Genomic DNA, 19018 nt, shown 5'->3' with positions numbered 1-19018 from the left:
AATTGCTAATACCAGGATAGCGTGTCCTAAGACAAAAATCAAGGAGATGGAGAACCTACTCCAGATTTTCTTTGAAAGGTTCTCTTCTTTTATCAGAAAGACTGTACTTTTCTCTCTGCTGTGCCAGCATAAGTGCTTCTATGTGCAAGTGTATGGTGGAAATTGTCCATGAATGAAAGTGTCTGGACTGTACATAGGAGAGTGTGCAGCTCTCACAGCCAAATACTTTGGAAAGACAGGATTTAGGTAAGTAATGGCCTCCTCTTGGAAAGGATTATCTGGATGTACTCTAGAGTGCCCCAAGAATGTGTCTAGCAGCCCAAAAGCTAGAAGCAAGTCCAAAAGCAAGAAGATTCCAGCTGAACTAAGTGATCAAATGATGATCAACAGTATCCTGTTGGCAAAGCAGCCACCAGGCGCTCCAAGCAAAGTGGAGAGATTACAGAGCTATTTCACAGAAAGGATTTTGCCTTCACATAGTTCTTGCATTTTGAGAAAACCACAATCAGGCTGAAGATGCACTGATGATGCACTGTTTTCTGCAGGATCACTCTAAAGTACCCCTGAGCTGTCTGCTTTGGGGTAGAGGCTGCAAAGCAGTCACCTAGCAATGTATCTGCATGGGCCAACAGGAGCCAAGTTGCTGCAATTCACAGTAATTAAGCCTGAAGCATGGCTATTTTTCAAACAGATGTGTAAAAGACAAGAGAATATTTGCAAAGATAGACACCTGCAGGACATACTGTATCAGCCACTTTAAAAAGAGCAGAGAATGACAACTCCTTTTAAAAAAACCATGCCAGCTCAGATCAATAGGCAAAATTCAGAGGGAAAAAGAACCAGAAATACAAGGTTAGCAAGGTCCCACATGGGATCTTTTCAAAGCACTACATGAGTATTCAGCCTCCTGAGAACCACAGCTTGCCAGATGAAGTGAAAGTAGGAGAAAGACAAAAGCTTTGCTTTCAAACTTCAAGGGAAAATGGGATAGTAACCTCCCTGAGTTTTGGGAGTGAAACATCCATTTATATAACTTTGATCAAAAACCCACCTTGCATTTCAACAGACCAGAACTGCTCAAGAAAAACTGTCATCAAGTTTCCATTTGACACAGGATATGACATTTAGAGGATTATCAGTTAAAGAGAGACAAATGGAGAAAAGTGAAGACTTGCTACAATCAATTCTCCTTCTAGAGTGCATAGACTTCATCTCACAGTGAAGACTTACGATAATAAGAGGGATGCCAGGGGATGCCAGATTCCCCAGGGAGGAGAGCTGCCTGGAGAACACATGCTGCAGGTGATAACACCTCACAATACCAAACCAGCACCTATGAAGTGCAAACACTAGCAGTTTATAAAACCTGTGTGCTCAGGGATTCTCCTTGGGATCCAGCCCTTCTCTCCAGGGAGTTCTGTGAACCAGCCTACCTCAGCCTGCAACACATGAGCTGGCTGGGCTTTTCCTACTAAAACTGCTGGGGGCTGCAAATTCTGCCTGGCCAAACAATCTCAGAGCTCTGAGAACAAGCAGTCTTACAGGTGAAGAGGCAAAAGACAATCTGTGAAAGCATTAGGCAGTGGGAGGCTTTGTTTCTCTGCTGCACAAGGAATTGGAAACACAGAAGTCCTACAGATGTTTCCTCCTACAGCCAGAAGAAATTGCCAATAGGAAATCAGTTTGGGTTATTCAGAGTACCTATAAATCAGCAGAGGACTAAAAATTGGCCACTGAATGGAGAAGGAATATCAGAGAAGAAGCTTCTCCTGAAAATTAAGTTGGGGAAACAGGGAAGCAGGAGTCTCTGTTGGGGAAACAGAGGAGCGGGAGGTCAAAATATATCCATGTAGGTAAAGTCATCACAGATGTGATTTTAAACCCAAAGGAAAAACAGGCATTGGCTTGCAGGTGGCTAACCACACAGCTCTGAAGCCAAATAATTTGGAATTTGACAGAGTAACCAAGCAGTACCCCAGCTCAATGGGCTCCTCCTCTGTTTATTGCTTTTGGAAATTTCCAAAGCTTAACTTTTGGGGTGACACTACAGCATTTGCTTCAGGTTAACATATGCTTAAGGTTAGCATATGCTCTGCATATTTCACCAGAATCCGAGGTGAGGATTTGCTCAGCCCTGGAATGTGAGCATATTTAGGGCAGTTTCTGCCCCAGGAGCTGGAAACTCTGTACACTTCATGCCATGACTGCAAGGAAAGCAGGCACACTGTGCTCAGTCCCTCAGCTGCCCTCCTTGCACAAGAAGTATCTCCCATTCCTACTTTCTGATATCAGCAGTTCAGTCATGGCACTGCATCTCTGCAGGCTGCAACCATCTGCACTGCTCCATATCTCTGGACTGGCTTCTACAGCTCCTACTGCCAGAGCTCAAAGGCACCAAGGGATCTTTTCATCCCCAGGGTAACCCACGCTTTTCTAGCCCTTTCTGCAGGGACAGCATGACAGAGGGTGGGGGTCTCTGGTAGCCACCAAAGCCACTGGCTATATGGCAAGAGAGGATGTGTGCCCTGTAGGCTTCTGGTGCTCCAAAGCCTCTTCCCTCACTGGCCAACTCTTCCCCACAGTCACTCTCAGGATTGTGCCAGGCAGGCAGAGCACAGGGAGCCTGTCCAAGGGCTTTGAGGGAAGGCACAGTTAAGCCACTGTTTGAACAGCTTGGTCAAAGGGTTGGATTTTCAGCTGACAACAGTCCTGAAAGAAAAGAAAAATAAAAGAGATATGTGAACACAATGGTCTCATAGGAAACTTCAGAGACAGACAGGAAGGCTCAGCCGGGCATGAGTGGTGCCTGGCAGAGAACAAGGTGACTTTGACTCTAACTGACAGTTTGAGAGAGGGGGAGAGAGAGAAATTAGTTCCAAGCCTGAGGAGATGCTCAGGGAAAAAACAGCACAGATCAGCTCTGGGATGCTTTAGAAAGCAGTCGAGCAGGAAGAATGAGAAAGAATCTCCTCTATCATTGGTAGGAGAAGTAAGTGGGTGGACAAAGGCTGCAGCCAACCAGGAACCCAGGGACTATCTTCTGGGCTTGGGGAAGGAGCTGACCCTGTAACCCCAGAGGTGGAGGATGCTCTGCCACTCTGTGCATTCCCAAATTACCATCACAGCAGGTGATGGTGGTATATTTGGAGAAAAGCATATTCCAGGGGGAGTTGTAGAGTATGGAGGGTTGATGAGATGGAGAGATTCAGGAAAGCTGCGTAAGAGAGAAGCAGGATGGGCTGCAGATCTGAACTCCAGGAACTGCATGGAACAACTCACAGTGAGGCAGATGAAATGAGGGGAGGCATGCACAGGAATCCTACCATAAGTTACACCAGAGTGTGGAAAACATGCAGGGACCGTAAAACCTGGGAAGGCTGTTTTGGACTTGGAGTTGTCTTGAAGGAAGAAGCAATTCTGCATTACTGCCATTAATAAAATACAAAGGTTAATAATAAATAAATAAATAAATAAATAAATAATAGTGCTCTTGATGAAGAATCCAGCAGATGCAACATCCAAGGGCCATTCTGCCAGTGCACTGCCCACATCGCTCTGTGCTGGAACCACAAGTTTGTCAGAACATTGTTTTTATGTCTCTGCTTGGCCCTCTCTTGCTGCCTGGCTAGTGCAAATTCCAGGGGAAGGCCACAGCCCCCTGTACACTATGCAGATTCTGGGGAAAACACCTATTAATTCAGTTTCTACCTGCTGTTGTTCAGCAAATGGAAGGAAGGGACACCTGCTATCTTACCAGAATCTCATGGCCATAGGAAATCTTCAGCAGGACAGGGAGGCGATCATTGCCAATGAACTCATGTCTAGCAGTGAAAGAGGAGAGAGAGGAAAACAGTAGAAATCAACCTTGTGCCCAGGATAACAGAGTCAGAGTCACACAGAACATTAGAGACAATTCACTTCCCAGCTAAAGAGTCACTGCTGCGTAAGGGCCACGGGGAGGTGGGGGGAACCCAGCAGTGTTGGGAGGGAGTGAGTGATACAATGTTGATTTTAGTCATACACCTATTTAGGGACCCAAGTTTTTAGGCCAACAAAATGCCAGAACTTCTCAGATATGGTCTGCTTTGAGAGGGGAAGCATTCAGCTTTCTTCATACCTTCTACAGGCATGCAAGGGCTAGCAGCTCTAGCTGATGACAAAAAAAAATATTATTACATAATCAAAAGCGCAGAAGTGCAGCATCTTGTTCATCTCTTCAACTGTCAGGTCAAGGCAGACCAGTGTCCCCAGCATGTCACACTAAATGCCTTTTGCTCTACAGTGTTAAAGAACATCAAAACATTCTCCTGAGGAAGACCAGCTCTGTGGGGTCCAGAAACTGGACTGGTCAGGAACTTTTTACTTGCCCAGCCTCTGCTGAGGAACATATGATGAGGAAGGAAAATCTGGCATGGAAACTCAGGGGACTGATGGCATGTGTTGTTCTGGCACACAGCATGAAGCTCTGAAGAACAGGTGCTTTTCATCACCTGTGTGAGAGCTGGACAGATTCCTCCTGCCCTGGAAGAAGTGTTCCTGACTTTGGGGAAACACTGAAGAGCTGGTTATCCTGAATTCTCATCTGGTGCAGCTCCTGGGGGGTAAAGTCAACATCTTCTGCCCAGCGCTCTATGTCCATCTTCTGATCAGAAGGAAACAAGAAGGCCCTAGGGAACCAATCAGCTGGTCAGCAACAAGGATATGCACCTTCCCCAGGGCTATGGTCACATACTCAATCCAAATGGGCTCAGCCCACCTGGTGGCCACATCACATTTCATCAGGTCTGATCTGGATCTCCCTGATTGCTTTCCCAGCTAGACTCATCAACAGATCTCAGCTGCAGCTGTACCTACAAAACCCACCCTATTAACCTTCAAATTTCTCACAGCCCTTTGAGCACTTCCAGACCCCCAAAAAGAAGGCTGAGCTCCAGTGAGCACTGCTTACCAGTCCACAGGTACCACACCCTTGTTCTCCAGCAGAAGCATCACACTGGTAGGCTGTGAGCCTATCGGGGCAGACCCAAAGTCAAAATCCAGCAGGAGAGGGGTATACACTGGAGGGATCAAGCATGTGCTGGTCACAGGAAAGAAAGAAGATATTTAACTGAAACAGGAGGAAGGGTCATCAGGGCATGACAGGGGAAAGGTCATTCCACACTGGCTGTCTTCCTTATAATTCTTGTCTGACCTTATGTTCTTGACCCTTTTGAGAGAAAGGACACTGGGCATGAGGCAGACCTGATCTTCTTTTCAAAATCTTTTATGTATGTCTAATGAAAGTGAGTGACATAAGAGAGTCCTGCTTAGCCTGAAGTCTCTCTTTAGCTCCTCAGTGTAAGGAAGTCACTGACATACTGGAGCAGGCCTAATGGAGGGCCACTAAAATGGCTGAGAGCTGAAGCACATTGGCCAAGCTGGATGGGGCTCTGAGCAACTTGGTCTAGTGGAAGGCATCCCTGCCCATGGCAGAAGGGTTGGAATGAGATGATCTTTAAGGTCCTTTCCAATCCAAACCATTCAATGATTACAAGGATGGACAAAAGGACCTGGATTTGTTCAGCCTTATGAAGCAATGGGTCAGGGATGGCAACTGCACAAGTTGCAATACAAGATATTCTGATGAGATACTAAGGAAAGAGTTTTCACCATGGAAATGGTTAAACAGGAGCTCAGACAAGCTGTGGTTTCTCCATTCTCAGAGATATTCAGCACTGAATATTCAGATATTTAGAACTAAATAAGGTCTGGGGCAATCTGATCTATATGTCCCTGCTTTGAGCAAGGGGCTACACAAGAGACTTTTGGAGGTTATTGCAATTAAATTATCCTCTCTCTCTGTGGCTCCTTTCAAGGGAGCTTAAGCAGAAAAGTGGAAGTGAGCAACTGCCTGCAGCAGTTAGGATGGAAAAACAGGGTGGCACGCAGCAAGGAGCTACAACGCATTCCAATAAGCCACAGCATCTCTGTCTGGCTCATGCAAGGGACTCAAAGATCCACTAAGCCATTTCCTCAGCTCACCTGTGCCTTGTGGGGACTTTGTAGGTGAGCTCGCCAGGAGTTGGGTCTCGCTCCAAGTATTCATTCAGTGTGTCCAAGGAGAAGAGCTTCCAGATGTGCATCTTGCTGTTACGCCTGGCAGTCCCTGTTGTACAAGCGTCTGTGATGCACAAAGTTGGGTAGACGCCTGTTGCTACAATGCGGCAGAGGAACTCCTCCTTCTCTTTAGCACTTGCAAGGTCTGCAGCTTGGGGGAGAAAGAAACACCAAAAAGTAGTCATGTACCATTAAGGGGCTGCTGCCTGGGTCATTCTGACTGCAGCAAAGAGGAAAGAGACCCTACCAAGAACAATGAAAGAATGGGCATTGTACATACTCTTTTGTTTGGCAGCTTCTCAAAACCCCTAAACCACCGACTTCTAGTTGTATCTTGACTTCTGCATTTAGACATCACCAAAAGACTATGAATGGGATCCTTTTCAGTGCATTTACACAATTTTGTTTTGCACTATGTGAGGAAAACTTTTTTTGATTTAAACCTACAGTCTAAACATTTTATGAAGTGCCCCTTGTTTTCACACTGAAAAAATCACAAACAGTTATTTATATCTTGTGTTCCCCTTTCATTCAAATGACATTACATTTTTCACCTTCCAAGCTGAAAACTCCTTGTCTTGTCAGTCTCTTCTTTTACAAACACTGTCCCCCATCTCTGAACACCCCAAAACATCCATCTCACCTCTGGGTGGGAAAATATCATATCTGATTTTCCAGGTGTATTGCAGCCGACGGGCTGGCCTTACTTTTATTCCAACAGAAACTTTTGATCTTGCAGGAATTGTTCCTCTGGAATGTTCCAGCTCTAGAGCTGTAAGATACAAGAGGTGGTATGGGCTCTTGGCATTACTGTCTTTTACACCATACATGTTGTGGCACACAGATCCCTAAGTCTACCTGCACCCTAGCCACTGCCACCCCTTGCCTAATAGTTAGGATTAGCTTCAAGTGCTGAACTTGAGATTCCCAGACTACAACTGCAGGCAGCTTACTGGGAGTACCCAGATTGCCTCTGGCCAGCAAAGAGCAGGGAACTTCCCAACTGGAGGTCCTCTAGAAAGGCAAATAAGAGCTGAGCTCCAACATTTCTTCTGGTAAGGTCCTTTATTTAACTTTCTCCTCTGCTGGGAAATTGTTTCTTATTTCAAGGTCCAGATTGGTCTAACTTCAATTGTCAGACTCTGGATTATGCTTTTTCCAGCAAGATAGAAAAGTCACGTCCTATACAAAGGGGCAGACAACTTAAGGCTTGAGAGAATCAGTGCAAGCCAACCAGCAAGCAGTCCAACCTCCAAGTTAATTCTAGATTGGTTTTGGAGAAAAGGGAGGAAAACTAAGGTCCTGTCCCATATTAATGCCTTTACAGTACCCAGTAGATCGCTGCGAACCTCCTCAGGGTCATGGGGCCCTGTGAAGAGTTGCTCCACACTGAGGATGTAATTCAGAGTACAGATCCCATCATTTAGCAGTACAATGCTGTAGCTTTTCTGATCACCAACTAGAACATTTCCAAGGTCCAGATAGTCGTTTTGTGCCTGGAATACAAACCCACCATGCTAAGGTCACTTTAACATGTCAAGCATAGTGGTTGAGTGTAGCCACCACTTATGTCACCACATGCTGATCCCTTGGCACATGGCCCATACAGTGCAGTGCAAAGGACTCCCTGCTTTGTGTAGGACCTGACATGCCCTGGGAGATAGAATTGTTAAGGTTAGAAAAGATCGCTAAAATCTTAGACACTGTTAATGCCACCACTAAATCATGTCCCTGAGTACACGTTTTTAAATACTTCCAAGAATGATGACTCAACCACTTCATTGGGCAGCCCATTCCAATGAGTGACAACCCCTTTCCTGAAGAAATTTTTCCAAGCATCCAATCTAAACCTCCCCTGATGCAATTCTAAGTCATTTACTCTTGCCCTATTGCTTATTACTCAGAAGAAGAGACCAACACCCACTTTGCTACAAACTCCTTTCAGGTGGTTGGAGCACAATAAAATGTGGAACAGGTCTGTGAGGGACTCAATCCTCCTCCACATGCTTTCTCTACTGTTTTTTAGGCTGTTTGCTGGGTAGGATGTAGCATATTCAGGGCTGTGAGAACACTAGCTGGCCAGCTGCACTTGAGTCACGGCTGAGAGATTTTTGCTGGCCCTTTTGTGACTGTTTAAAGAGTGCCCCTCTCTTTTGGCTAGTTGAGGACTCACATACAATTTATGATGACTATGTACCTCAAAGACATTATCACCCATCAATCAACATGATTGACATTGGGCAATGACTTTCGAAGTATTATTTTATTTACCTCTGGTTTGTTAAGAAACCTGACAAAAAATGAAAGTGGCTGCACAGATCTGCAGATAACAGGAGGAAAGCCACATGGAGGTGTACTGGCTATACTACTTTAAAAGGTCCACTACACTTAGAAATCAGACTAACAGCAAAACAAATGGAGAAGGAGAACAGACAGAATGAGAGAACCGTGATTCCCAAGTAGCCAAATGGCTTGCTTGGTTTAGTCTGGAACAGAGCAATCCCAGAGGATTTGTTAAGGTTGTATTTGAACTGGCAGGACATTTACAACATGTTGCCATTAGGCCACTAAAATGTGTACTGTCATTTACACTGAAAACAGTGTCTGGGAATTTTGCTGTGAATCCTTATTGGCTGCTTCCAGTACAGGGAAAAGGGAAAGTCCAACACCCCCATCCCTCCCTGATCTCCCCTATTAGTACTCAGTGGGCCCCTGTTCCTTACCCTGATGGTGCCCAGTGCCCCTTCTCCAATGACCCGTAAGACATAATGGACATCTGTGGGAGACACAGGCTCTGAGCTTTTCCACTTCACAAACACCATAGCTCGCAGCACATACTTGGTTTCCTTGTCAGGAGTAAAAGTCCACGCCTGAGCCTGCAATCACAAGAGGGAGAAGTATCCACAGGAGCTTCAGTCCAGAAATAAACCCAAACACCTCAACAATTGCATTTAATGCACAGTCCCTTCCTCCATTGTAACTAACCTAGTTCTCTGCAGACACACCACCTCCATATACATCAAAGATTCACACTGGGAATGAACATCCAGATATTCAAAGCCAGGCTGAGGTTGTGTTGTAGAGAGCAAACTACAACTTTGGTAGAATTTGAACTTACCAGGGCTTCATAGGGCTGGAGGATCCCTGCAGCGGGGCTGACAGACAGGATCTTCCTGTCTGACTGACGGATCCTCCATGTGAAAACCATGGGTAGCCTTGTGCAGTTTTTAATGGTGTACATTCGTGTAAAGGAGGTCCCTATCTGGAGAGGCTTGAAGTAGAGAATTCCATCACCTTCTAAGAGCAAAAGAAGGGACTGTCCACAACTCTGGAGAACAATCTCCTGTGGAATTAAGAGAAAAAGTAACAGACATTAGCTAGAAGTCTCAGCTACCTCTGGAGGAACCTTACAAAGATGTTGCTCCTTCCGAGAGAGAAGCAAGAAAAATCTGGATCTTACTAAGGAGGGGAAGGGCTTTAGGCTGTGTGTCAAGTCAGGTCCTTAGCATAATACAGTGTATGCCAAGAGATGGAAATGTAAGGAACAAGGGGTACAGGATGTTTGGCACCACAAAGCCCTTTTTTCTGCAATGTTGACTCCATATTAAATTTTGAAAATATTCTTTCGTTCCTATTTCCAAAGAGAAAAATCTAAACTAACCACTAGGAGATGTAATAAGCATCCCAGTGCAAATCACTATGAAAAGGGAAGACTACAAGGGAACAAAACTTTGCTCACCATCTTCCACTTCCCTCTCCTTACCTTGGTGTATGCAGGATAAGAGTTCAGCTCCAAAGACAGGACATGCTGCTGCAAGACTGTTGTAACTGGGTGAGTGGAGAGAAGGAAAATCTGGTGGCCTCCTGGAATGACATGTCCTAACCTGGGCTTGACCAAAACAGAGGGACAGTCTTCAGTGTGGTTCACACTGAAGGTTATCAAAGAGGTGCTCGTGTTGGACAACAGCATGCTGCAGTAGGTATCAGTGTCACAAACCACAGGAGGAAAAGTCTGGGGGAAACAAACAAAAAAGGTTGCTTTCACTGGGTTTAAAAACCATCTTAAAGAAAAAGTTTTCACTATATTTAATTCCAGGTTGCAATAAGCACTATCCTGAGTCTATGGAGAACTTTCTAACTGCTTCTTTTCAAGGAAAGAAATTAAACCACCTAAGGGTACAGAAATGATGGTCTTTTCCCTTGCCATAGTGGCCCTCATGGGCTCATGGGACTGGTGAACCTATTTTCCATCATGCCATGCTTTATGCCCATCCAGTAAGTGAGCTGCTTGTTGATGCTTGCAGTTTCTGCATGGATAGTGACATTCTGGGTGAAGAATTCCAGCAGGGTAGAATTTGCTCTACTTCATGCACATCAAATAAAGGCTGCATGGCCTAGATTAGCTGAGGAGATTTCATAAGAGGTTCTCAAGACTATTCTTATGCCTTAGGATCAGGTCTCCCTTAACCTCATAGGAAAAACACCTTACTGTGTTTTTCAGGAAACATGAAGAGAGAGAGAGAGAGAGAGAGAGAGAGAACCTTCCCCTCTATCTTACAACCACTTCTCTTTCATGAGGATTCTGTTTGCCCAAGTGCATGCAGTTTTTGAGGCTCCTGGGCTCCCCTTGTTAGTGCCTATGTCCACCTAAACAGAAAAGAAGGTGATCCCAACAGCTTTTCTCTCAGAACTAATGAGATGGTTGGTACAGCTGACATGGTGGAGGTTGGGAAGCTAATGCAGGAGAAACAGCATACTATTGTACCAGAGCAGGAGCCTCCACACCATCAGAAACCACCAAAGACACATCTCAGTGCAATGGGAGACAAAGTAAAGAATTCAGAATACTGGGTGTCTCTGCAAAGATCCAAAGGTCAATCAGTTACACACTTTGGGGACATCCAGGATGTACTGTGGAATGATGTGCTCCTGTTTTGCTTCATAAGTGTGTGCTCTCAGCCTCACAGTCAGGCACCACGACGGGCAGATGGTGGCATCATCCTCAATGTTGTTGTAGTGTCTCATCACCTGCAGACACACAAGGGACAACACAGTGTGTGCAGGAAGGGAGTGTGGCAAGGTGCCTTCACAGAATCACAGATTAATCTGTGTTGGAAGAGACCAAGTGCACATACTACCTCAAGCAGCTGCTTGTTCTATGACAGCCCTGGGGCTAAGGAATTAACATTTTCAGGGAAGAAGGACTGACCAGTGCCAGATGAGAAACAGATGGCAAATGCTAACTTTCACTTACCAGGACATTTCTGGGTGCTAAATCTCCTGTAACTGCAGACTCGTGTAACATGAATCCCATGTCACTTGGGAGAAGAGAGGCAGTGCCCAGCAGCTTTACGTGTGGAGGGTCAGACACAAAGACCAAGTTCTTACCCATCACCCAGGCCACAATAACCATTCTTGTGCAGGCTCACATCTACACTAATAGTGCAGCAATTCATAGTAATTCCTCCTTCAGTGAGGTGTACCATGCTTCATGTTTCTTAGGGGTAAGAGCAAGTGTGGCTGTGCAAGTGCATGAGCTGTGACTTGTTCTGTCATTTCTCTGCCAGGACATGGGTGAAAGAGAAACTTTAACCCAACAGTGTATCAAAGCAGTGGCCAAAAGAGTTAATAGAGGTGCTAGTTTTATAGGGTTTAAACTGAATTTTAACTCCCCTGAAATACTTTATTCTGCAAAAAGTTGCTTGTTAGGTCATCTCTAGTCTTAGTAATTCCTACTAACCTTATAAACAGCAAAACCTTCCAGCTCTGCTGCATAAAGACTGTTGACCTGAGTGGGCCTGCAAAAGACATGGAAGGTTGAAGACTTCAATGGTGCCACGTCACAGACTTCAGGGCGCACATGGAAGGCACTGTCATGGTTTGGAGTCCAGGCAACAATGATATTTCCTTTGGTGTGGTTGGTCACACAGAGAGAAAGAGATTTTTGTGGTGGCATGCAGCATCCAAAATCATACTCCCTGGGGCTGACACTAACATGAGTAGGAAACAAGGCCAGGTCGCTGTTTTCACCATTGTCAAAATATTCAGCCATGGCATTGGGTTCAAAGTATTCCTTGGGCGACTGCTCCTCAGAAATCTACAGGATAGAAATATCTCAGTATGAGTAGGGAAAGTGTGCCTGTGGGAGACACCAGGTGCTGCTTGCCTTCATGAGCAAGAGAGCACTTCAGCAAGATGCACTTCAGCAAGAATTCCTAGGACAGTTCAAAGTCTAGGCTTCAAGGAGGCTTCTGTTTGTAGGCCTTAATCTGAAACTAAAGAGGAAGCAGAAAATGACCCCATGATTGAGTTAAAGCCAGAAAGAAGCTGAATTAGGGTAAAAAGCCAGCTGACAAAGTGTGTGCTGGGAACATCAACAGCAGAAATACTAAAGAAATCAGTCTGGCACTTGCAAGGCCTTCTAGATATGTCTTCTGTACAACAGATACCCAGCATATATAGAGAAGAGCTGAAAGTGTCCTAGATTCCAGGGAGGGCAGCTCATACCTCAGGGGGCAGCATGAGAGCTCCCTTTTCATCCATCTGCAACTTCTCATTCTTCAGCATTTCACTCAGGATATCAGGGGGGTAGAAGGTCAGTCCCCTCACCATGTTGGTTCGGTACCAGCAGAGGTGTCTTTTCTGAAGGGTGGGTGGCTTAGCTGTGTCTGAATGGCAGGTACCAAAAAAGTCCACATACAGGGGCTCCTGGGAAAACACAACACAGGATAATAAGAAATAAACTGTCTTGTGATTGCTTTGAGAGTTTCACCATACCAGTATCTCACTTCCAAAACCATGCTGGGAAAGGCTTAGCGTCTGCAGTTTTAGGCTGCCATTTACTTTATGTCTCAATGTGACACAAGAACTTTCTTGAAACTGGAGATAAAATTGAAGGCACTCAGTGCACAGCGATGCAGCTAAAGTTAGGAGAGAGACCTAAACAGACAAGAGCCACAGAGGGTGCACCTCACCCTATCTGCAGGCATTACTGACTGTCCACATCCTATTGCTGATAGGAACCTGCACCATGGGGATTCTGCTTAACAAGAGTCCAGGTCCTTGTTAAGGGTCACAATAACCCCAGGCAGCATTACAAGCTTGGGGCAGAGTGGTTGGAAAGCTGCTCATCAGAAAAGCACCTGTGGGTGATGGCTGACAACAGCTGAACATAAGCCAGTGTGTGGCTGGGTAGTCAAGAAGGTCAAGGGCATCCTGGCTTTTATCAAAAACAGTGTGGCAAGCAGGACCAGGACAGTGATTGTCCCCCTGATCTCAGCAGTTGTGAGACTGTGTCTTGACTACTATGCTCAGTTTTGTGCCCCTCAGTACAAGAACGACAATGAGGAGCTGAAGCATGTGCAGAGAAGGGCAATGAAGATGGTGAAGGGTCTGGGAAGGGTCTGGAGCATAAGTCTTATGAGGAATGGCAGAGGGAGTTGGGGCTGTTTAGCCTGGAAAAAAAAAAAAAGGCTAAGGGGGAATTTCATTGCTCTCTACAACTACCTGAAAGGTAGGTGTAGCTATGTGAGGGCTGGTCTCTTCTCCCAGGTAAGAGGTGATAGGACAAGAGGAAATGACCTCAAGTTGTGTTTGGGCAGTGGTTAGATTGGATAATGGGAAAAATTTGTTCACCAAAATGGTTGTCACCCCAGGCTGCCCAGGGATGTAGTTGAATCATCATCCCTGGAGGTATTTAAAAGGCATGCAGATGTGGCACTTGGGGACATGGTTAGTGGTGGACTTGGCAGTGCTGGGTTAATGGTTGGACTCAATGATCTTAGATGTCTTTTCCAATCTTAACGACTCTATGACAGCTCTCAATGAAAATGCAGTGGGAAGAGATTTGCAGGGATTACTGAGACAGGCCAGTCCTGTTGGATTGCACTGAAGATGCCTCTAAAGTATCCCAGCAATGAAACTACCCTTTGCCTCCCATACCTGGTGGTGGACGAGGCACGCGACTCTGCGGTGGTAGGTCATGGGGTGGGCAGGTCGGAAGGTCACCTTCAGTGTCAGTGTTGTTGTGCCTTCCAAGACTCCACAGGGGCGATCCAAGGAGAAGACACTCCCTTTGCAATCAATATCAAACTGATAATAGGCTGGGACATCGGACGTGTTGCTGATTTTCAGTGTCCGCATCAAACTTTCTCCAAGATTGATCCAGTCAAAGCTCACAGAATGCTGGTGCAGGGACACGGAAGGACCTAGCACAACATGCAAGATAAGATCCTGGACCTGTCATAGCTGTTTCTTCCAACATGTCACAAGACACTACTGCGCTTAACTGACATTCCCAAACAGATTCAACTCTTCAGCAAACCTACTGGTCCTAGCAAACAGTTGGACATTCACTTGAAACAGTCAAGCAAGCATAAATCCCAAACAGCACACCAGGGACAGCCAGATCCCAGCAGGAGTTTAGTCTGTGACTTCAGGCTATGATAACTTCAAGCCCTTCCCCAAGCACTAACCTTTTCCCTCCACAGAAGCTGACAGGGAGAAACGGGAAAGGCTTTGGTACCTTTACATGAGCCAACCACTTTCAGAACAGTCTTCAAGTGGCATCCAGCAGATGTGATAGTGAAATAGTCAGTACTGTGCTCTCCTACTACTTGGGGCTGAAACCGTATGCACAAGAGCAGCTTCCCTTTGGCAGGGACAACATCACCGGACGCATTACAGGAGAAAACATAACCACAAAGCAGAGGGTCTTCTGCTCGTTCTATTGTACATGGCGCATCAACCTACAAGTAGAAAAGAAACAGGTTAACAAAGAAGCCAACATGACCCAGGATGGCTCTGAATGAAGGACACTAATCAGGTAAGAACTGCAGTTCTCAGCAGTGCTGAACACCACCAAGAACACCAAGGCCACCACAGAACCACTGTGCAGCAAACCTCTGCCATTTTGTTCTGATGGAGAATGGGTGGCAACTCAAGCAACTCAGGCTCCCTCAACATGCTCAGAAAGCAGCAGGCTGCAGCAAATCTCCCAGTGATCTCCGGGGTTGGAGTGCCCCTCCTGCTAGGTGGAAAGATGGCTCAAGGTGTCCCTAGGGGACAAAATAGTGTAAATGACTGCTGTGACCAGGGGAACATGCAGGTGGGTAACTTATTTCCCTCTATCCACAGTTCCACCTTGTTTATGGGTCTTCTTTTCCCAAAAAAACACAAAGCTGGTGCTCTGGCACCTTACTCAAGACCCTTTTAAAAGCTGTCCTGATCCTTGCCTGGCAATGCTGAGCACCCCTGCAGTGTGAATAATAACAGTACAAAAATGAGTGTGTCTTTTCCACTCCCAAGCTGCAGGGCCTGTGGAGGAGTCAGCACTGCTGTCATCTATGTCAGCAGTCTCTGAGTACATCCATCACTTGAGAGGCTGGGAAGGGCTGAGCTGGCACAAGTAACAAGGTGCTCAAATCCATTTGACTTTTTGAACAATTCACTGGGTTGCATTCCACAGAGGGCAGTGGAAGATCCATCAGTTGCCTGGGACACACACACACACACACATCAATTTGAGACTGACACAACTGCCACACAGGATTGATTAACTTGTCCAGGGTGGGCAGGAGAGCTGCAGGGTGCAAAAGACATGGTGATCTGGACCAAGCACAGAAGGGGAGCAGGGGGAAACTGCAATACCACACTGCAAATGGCTAAGTTGCTAGCACTGTAGCTGGGAGGCAAGGGTGAATGGCATGGCTGGTAGGGGAAGGCTCATCACCTCTGCTTCACTCACACTTAGGTTATTTTCGCAGCATTAAGGGAGATAGACAAGACCACATATCCCAGGGAAACGTGTCAGCTTGCCAGCTTCTCACAAGAAGTCAATCTCCCTCTCCCCATACCACAGACACGTTGAAGATTTCCACAGACTTCTCCACAACTGTCCCAACTGGTACTGATCCAAAACACAGGACATCTTGAAACTTTCCAGGCTTCTTTCCTGTCACACTCACACACAGGCAGGGGTATTTGGCTGTTAAAGAGAATAGTATACTGCATTAGGAAAGACAGGTGGAACCTCTACTCTTGAACATTCAACACTCAACTGGACAAGGTCTGAAGAACCTCAGATAACTCTGAAGTTAGATCTACCTTCAAAGTTGGCCCTGCTTTGAACCAAATAAACTCCCTTCTAGCCCTAATTTACTGGACTTGCTAATGAAATTATTGCTTATTTTAGCTTGCATCCAGAAAGGTTTAGAAATTTCCCTCTGCTTCTCTGTCTAGCAGGGATAGACAGGAGACACTGAGTGCAGACAAAGCCAGGAGTTTGTGGAGGCTTTTTCCAGTGAATTCCTCTCATTTCTTCCCCTCTGTCAACTCAAACAGGCCTTAGAAATGCTGTTTTGGCCAAAACATGCCACAGGGCATATTGGACCCTCTGTCTCTTCAAATAACACTTCCAAATTGGCAAAAGTACACTAGAGAATTCCACAGGCCACTTTCAAACTGTGGGCTTCACTTGCTCATCACTGGGTTGAGCCAAGTGTGGCCGAGCCTCAGAGTGCAGGCCCTCCCTGTATCCCTGTGGAACACTATTCCAGAGTAAGGGGCAATACACATTTCTTTGAGTGTTAAATGCAAGAAAGACTCACCCAGGGCTTTTAGCATGATTGTCCTCTTTTGTTTAACTTCACCTCCAAACCAGCACGTTGCTGTTGCATAATGCACCCCAGCCACCTCGGGCTTGAAGATCACCTTGACCAAGCACTTAGCACCTGGGTTCAGTGTGCCACACTCAGGACTCATGAAGAAAGGACTTGATGTCTCCCATTCAAAGATGCTAACGAGATCACTAGGAAATGGAGATACATTTTTAGCAGATCAGTGGATCATTTGCTGCCTGTGCAATCATGCATAGGATGGGCCTTTCCCAATAGGTTATTCAGTTAGGATGTGAAGCAACCAGTGCTGAATGGAAGAATCCCAAATGCAGCTGGACAAATATGTGATGCTGTGAAGAAATTTGTCTCTAGTCTCTGTTGTGCTCACACTTTAAAGAATCTTAGTTATTAGAGCTAAGAACTTTATTAATGACCATAAGGTGATAGCAAGCAAATCAGCTCCACAGTTAAATATTTGCTTTTCTTGTATCTAAATTTGCAGCTACTTAATTTAAATGACTATTTGTTCCTCTGTTATATGCTCAGGTGAGAAAAGAGGATTGAGCCATTTCCCTAATACCTTATTCAATTTTCCAGAACCCCGTTTCCTTGTTTGATTTCTGCAAAGAACATGATACGCCATCAGCTTTTTCTATTTTATTGATCTAAGCTGTGTGTTGCTTACCATCCTTATCCTCCAACATCCTGGGCCTATCATTTGTAGCAAATTATTTCTCCAAGTGGAGACTGAAACACCTGAAATGGTTGGAATCACTTGGCTGGAAGTACACATCCTCCTTGCCTGGGAGGAGGTGTACTTCCAGCCAACTGCATTCCTTTCTACAGTACTGTCCTTCCTCATTAAAATAAGACAAACCTTGGTAACTGGGAGCATCCTTGCATCCTTTCTCCTAAATGACTAAAATGTTTCCAGCTGGTAGCCCATCTCTCCCTGTTCATGCTGGGCAGGTTGCCTTTGGTTAAACGGAAGCCCAGGCCTCTCCAGTGAATGTGGGATGTTCTGTGCTTGTTCCCCCCTAGTTCCTGTGCACTAATGGTTCTCAGCATATGCTGGCAACAAACAGATGTGAGATGCCAAGATGTGCCCACAATGACCTGAACTACCATTCTGCTGCCCTTTCTGCCAATACCTTAGGGAAGGCAGTGTTGCCTCTTGTTAAGGCAGCCAGCAGAACTAATAACCACTGGAATGAGCTGCATTCACTGGAGAGTCCAAGGAAGTGGCAAAATACCTGAGAAAACAGAAGGAGTGTCTGCTTAGCCACCTGTCACTCACCCAACGTTGCAGACAGGAAACACCGCCTCCGTAGCACTGTGGGTAGCACAGACAGGCAACTGGACAGCGGCCGGCATGGACAGACAGCAGCGTGGAAGCATAGCCTGCAGGCTAACACAGAACTCACCCTCAGCTTTCATAAAGAGGATGTTGTCTTCATAGTCCCTCTGCACAGAAGAGCAAAGGGAGACAGCAGTTAGATGGAATCCACCTTGCAGGTGCTGCAGCTCTGCCCATGAATACCTGTCACCTGCACCACTGCAAGTGTTGGGGAAAAAACTGTTGGCAACAGAGGCACCAGTGGAGGCCTCTGTGCAGGACAGAGAGCATATGAATCACTCAGAAAGGGCAGGCAGTGTGGAAGGTACTCAGGCATACTCCTCTGTCACGGAACACACAAATACTCCCATGAAGAGCAGTTGAAGGCCACATTAGTTTCACCCGGTTTGTTTCAAGGCAGATGGATTTCTTTCAGTATTTTCAAGATCCCAATTCAGCTGAACTGAAGCATCTACAGCTTTTCTTTGAGCTCCATGAGCACAGAAGTATCAATCTTTGATTAAATGCTTTGTCAGCGAGAGAGCCAAGCAGATAACACAACTTAAAGATGCAGCATTGACAGTACTGTGTAGAATACAGAAATAGCCTCAGGACATCTGCTAACAAGCCAAGATAGAAGGAATTGAAAGATAGGTGTTTTCTATGCTTCCCATTTGTCACCCTCCTGAGTAACACTCATACAGGTAAGGAGAGACCTTGGACACGGCAGCACGCACAGTCCTTGCTCTCTCTAAGAAAGGCAGCCTCCTGTTCTAGCGATTGATGTGCTGCAGACAAACTATTCACTGAAAATGGAACAAGGCCAGCAGCTTATTTCATAAAGGGAACACTGAACAGTCATCAGAAAATCATGATACTAAGAGAGCAGGGTGCTGGGAATCTGTCCAATAACCATGCTCTATGGCTAGGACAGAGGTACACATCAAAGACACACAGCTATGGACAAGAG

At 45.8% G+C, this 19018-nt stretch overlaps 1 protein-coding gene across 4 annotated transcripts in view; it reads right to left on the bottom strand.

The window, feature by feature from the left end:
- Window positions 1-19018, bottom strand: part of CFAP65 (cilia and flagella associated protein 65) — a 31487-nt gene that overhangs the window by 9900 nt on the left and 2569 nt on the right. For 3 of the 4 annotated variants that reach the window (XR_013183085.1, XM_077181553.1, XM_077181552.1), the window contains exons 5-21: window positions 18010-18176; window positions 16704-16903; window positions 15951-16081; window positions 14621-14843; window positions 14038-14303; window positions 12604-12804; window positions 11837-12193; window positions 10987-11124; window positions 9860-10108; window positions 9215-9439; window positions 8820-8972; window positions 7427-7592; window positions 6740-6868; window positions 6022-6247; window positions 4949-5077; window positions 4491-4667; window positions 3755-3821 (exon numbers count right to left, since the gene is read on the bottom strand). Coding sequence is in view for 3 of the 4 variants with exons in the window: in XM_077181553.1 (XP_077037668.1) it covers window positions 3755-3821; window positions 4491-4667; window positions 4949-5077; window positions 6022-6247; window positions 6740-6868; window positions 7427-7592; window positions 8820-8972; window positions 9215-9439; window positions 9860-10108; window positions 10987-11124; window positions 11837-12193; window positions 12604-12804; window positions 14038-14303; window positions 14621-14843; window positions 15951-16081; window positions 16704-16903; window positions 18010-18176 (3204 nt within the window). In the remaining variant the exon portion in view is untranslated. Of the gene's footprint in view, window positions 1-3754; window positions 3822-4490; window positions 4668-4948; window positions 5078-6021; window positions 6248-6739; window positions 6869-7426; window positions 7593-8819; window positions 8973-9214; window positions 9440-9859; window positions 10109-10986; window positions 11125-11836; window positions 12194-12603; window positions 12805-14037; window positions 14304-14620; window positions 14844-15950; window positions 16082-16703; window positions 16904-17863; window positions 17943-18009; window positions 18177-19018 lie in introns of those variants that run through there. The other variant, XM_077181555.1, reaches the window with a different exon arrangement.

The sequence above is a fragment of the Agelaius phoeniceus genome, chromosome 7, assembly GCF_051311805.1.
Source record: "Agelaius phoeniceus isolate bAgePho1 chromosome 7, bAgePho1.hap1, whole genome shotgun sequence".
NCBI lineage: Eukaryota > Metazoa > Chordata > Aves > Passeriformes > Icteridae > Agelaius > Agelaius phoeniceus.
The sequence above is the reverse complement of the archived record's forward strand: the minus strand, read 5'-3'. Positions and strand labels throughout refer to the sequence as shown.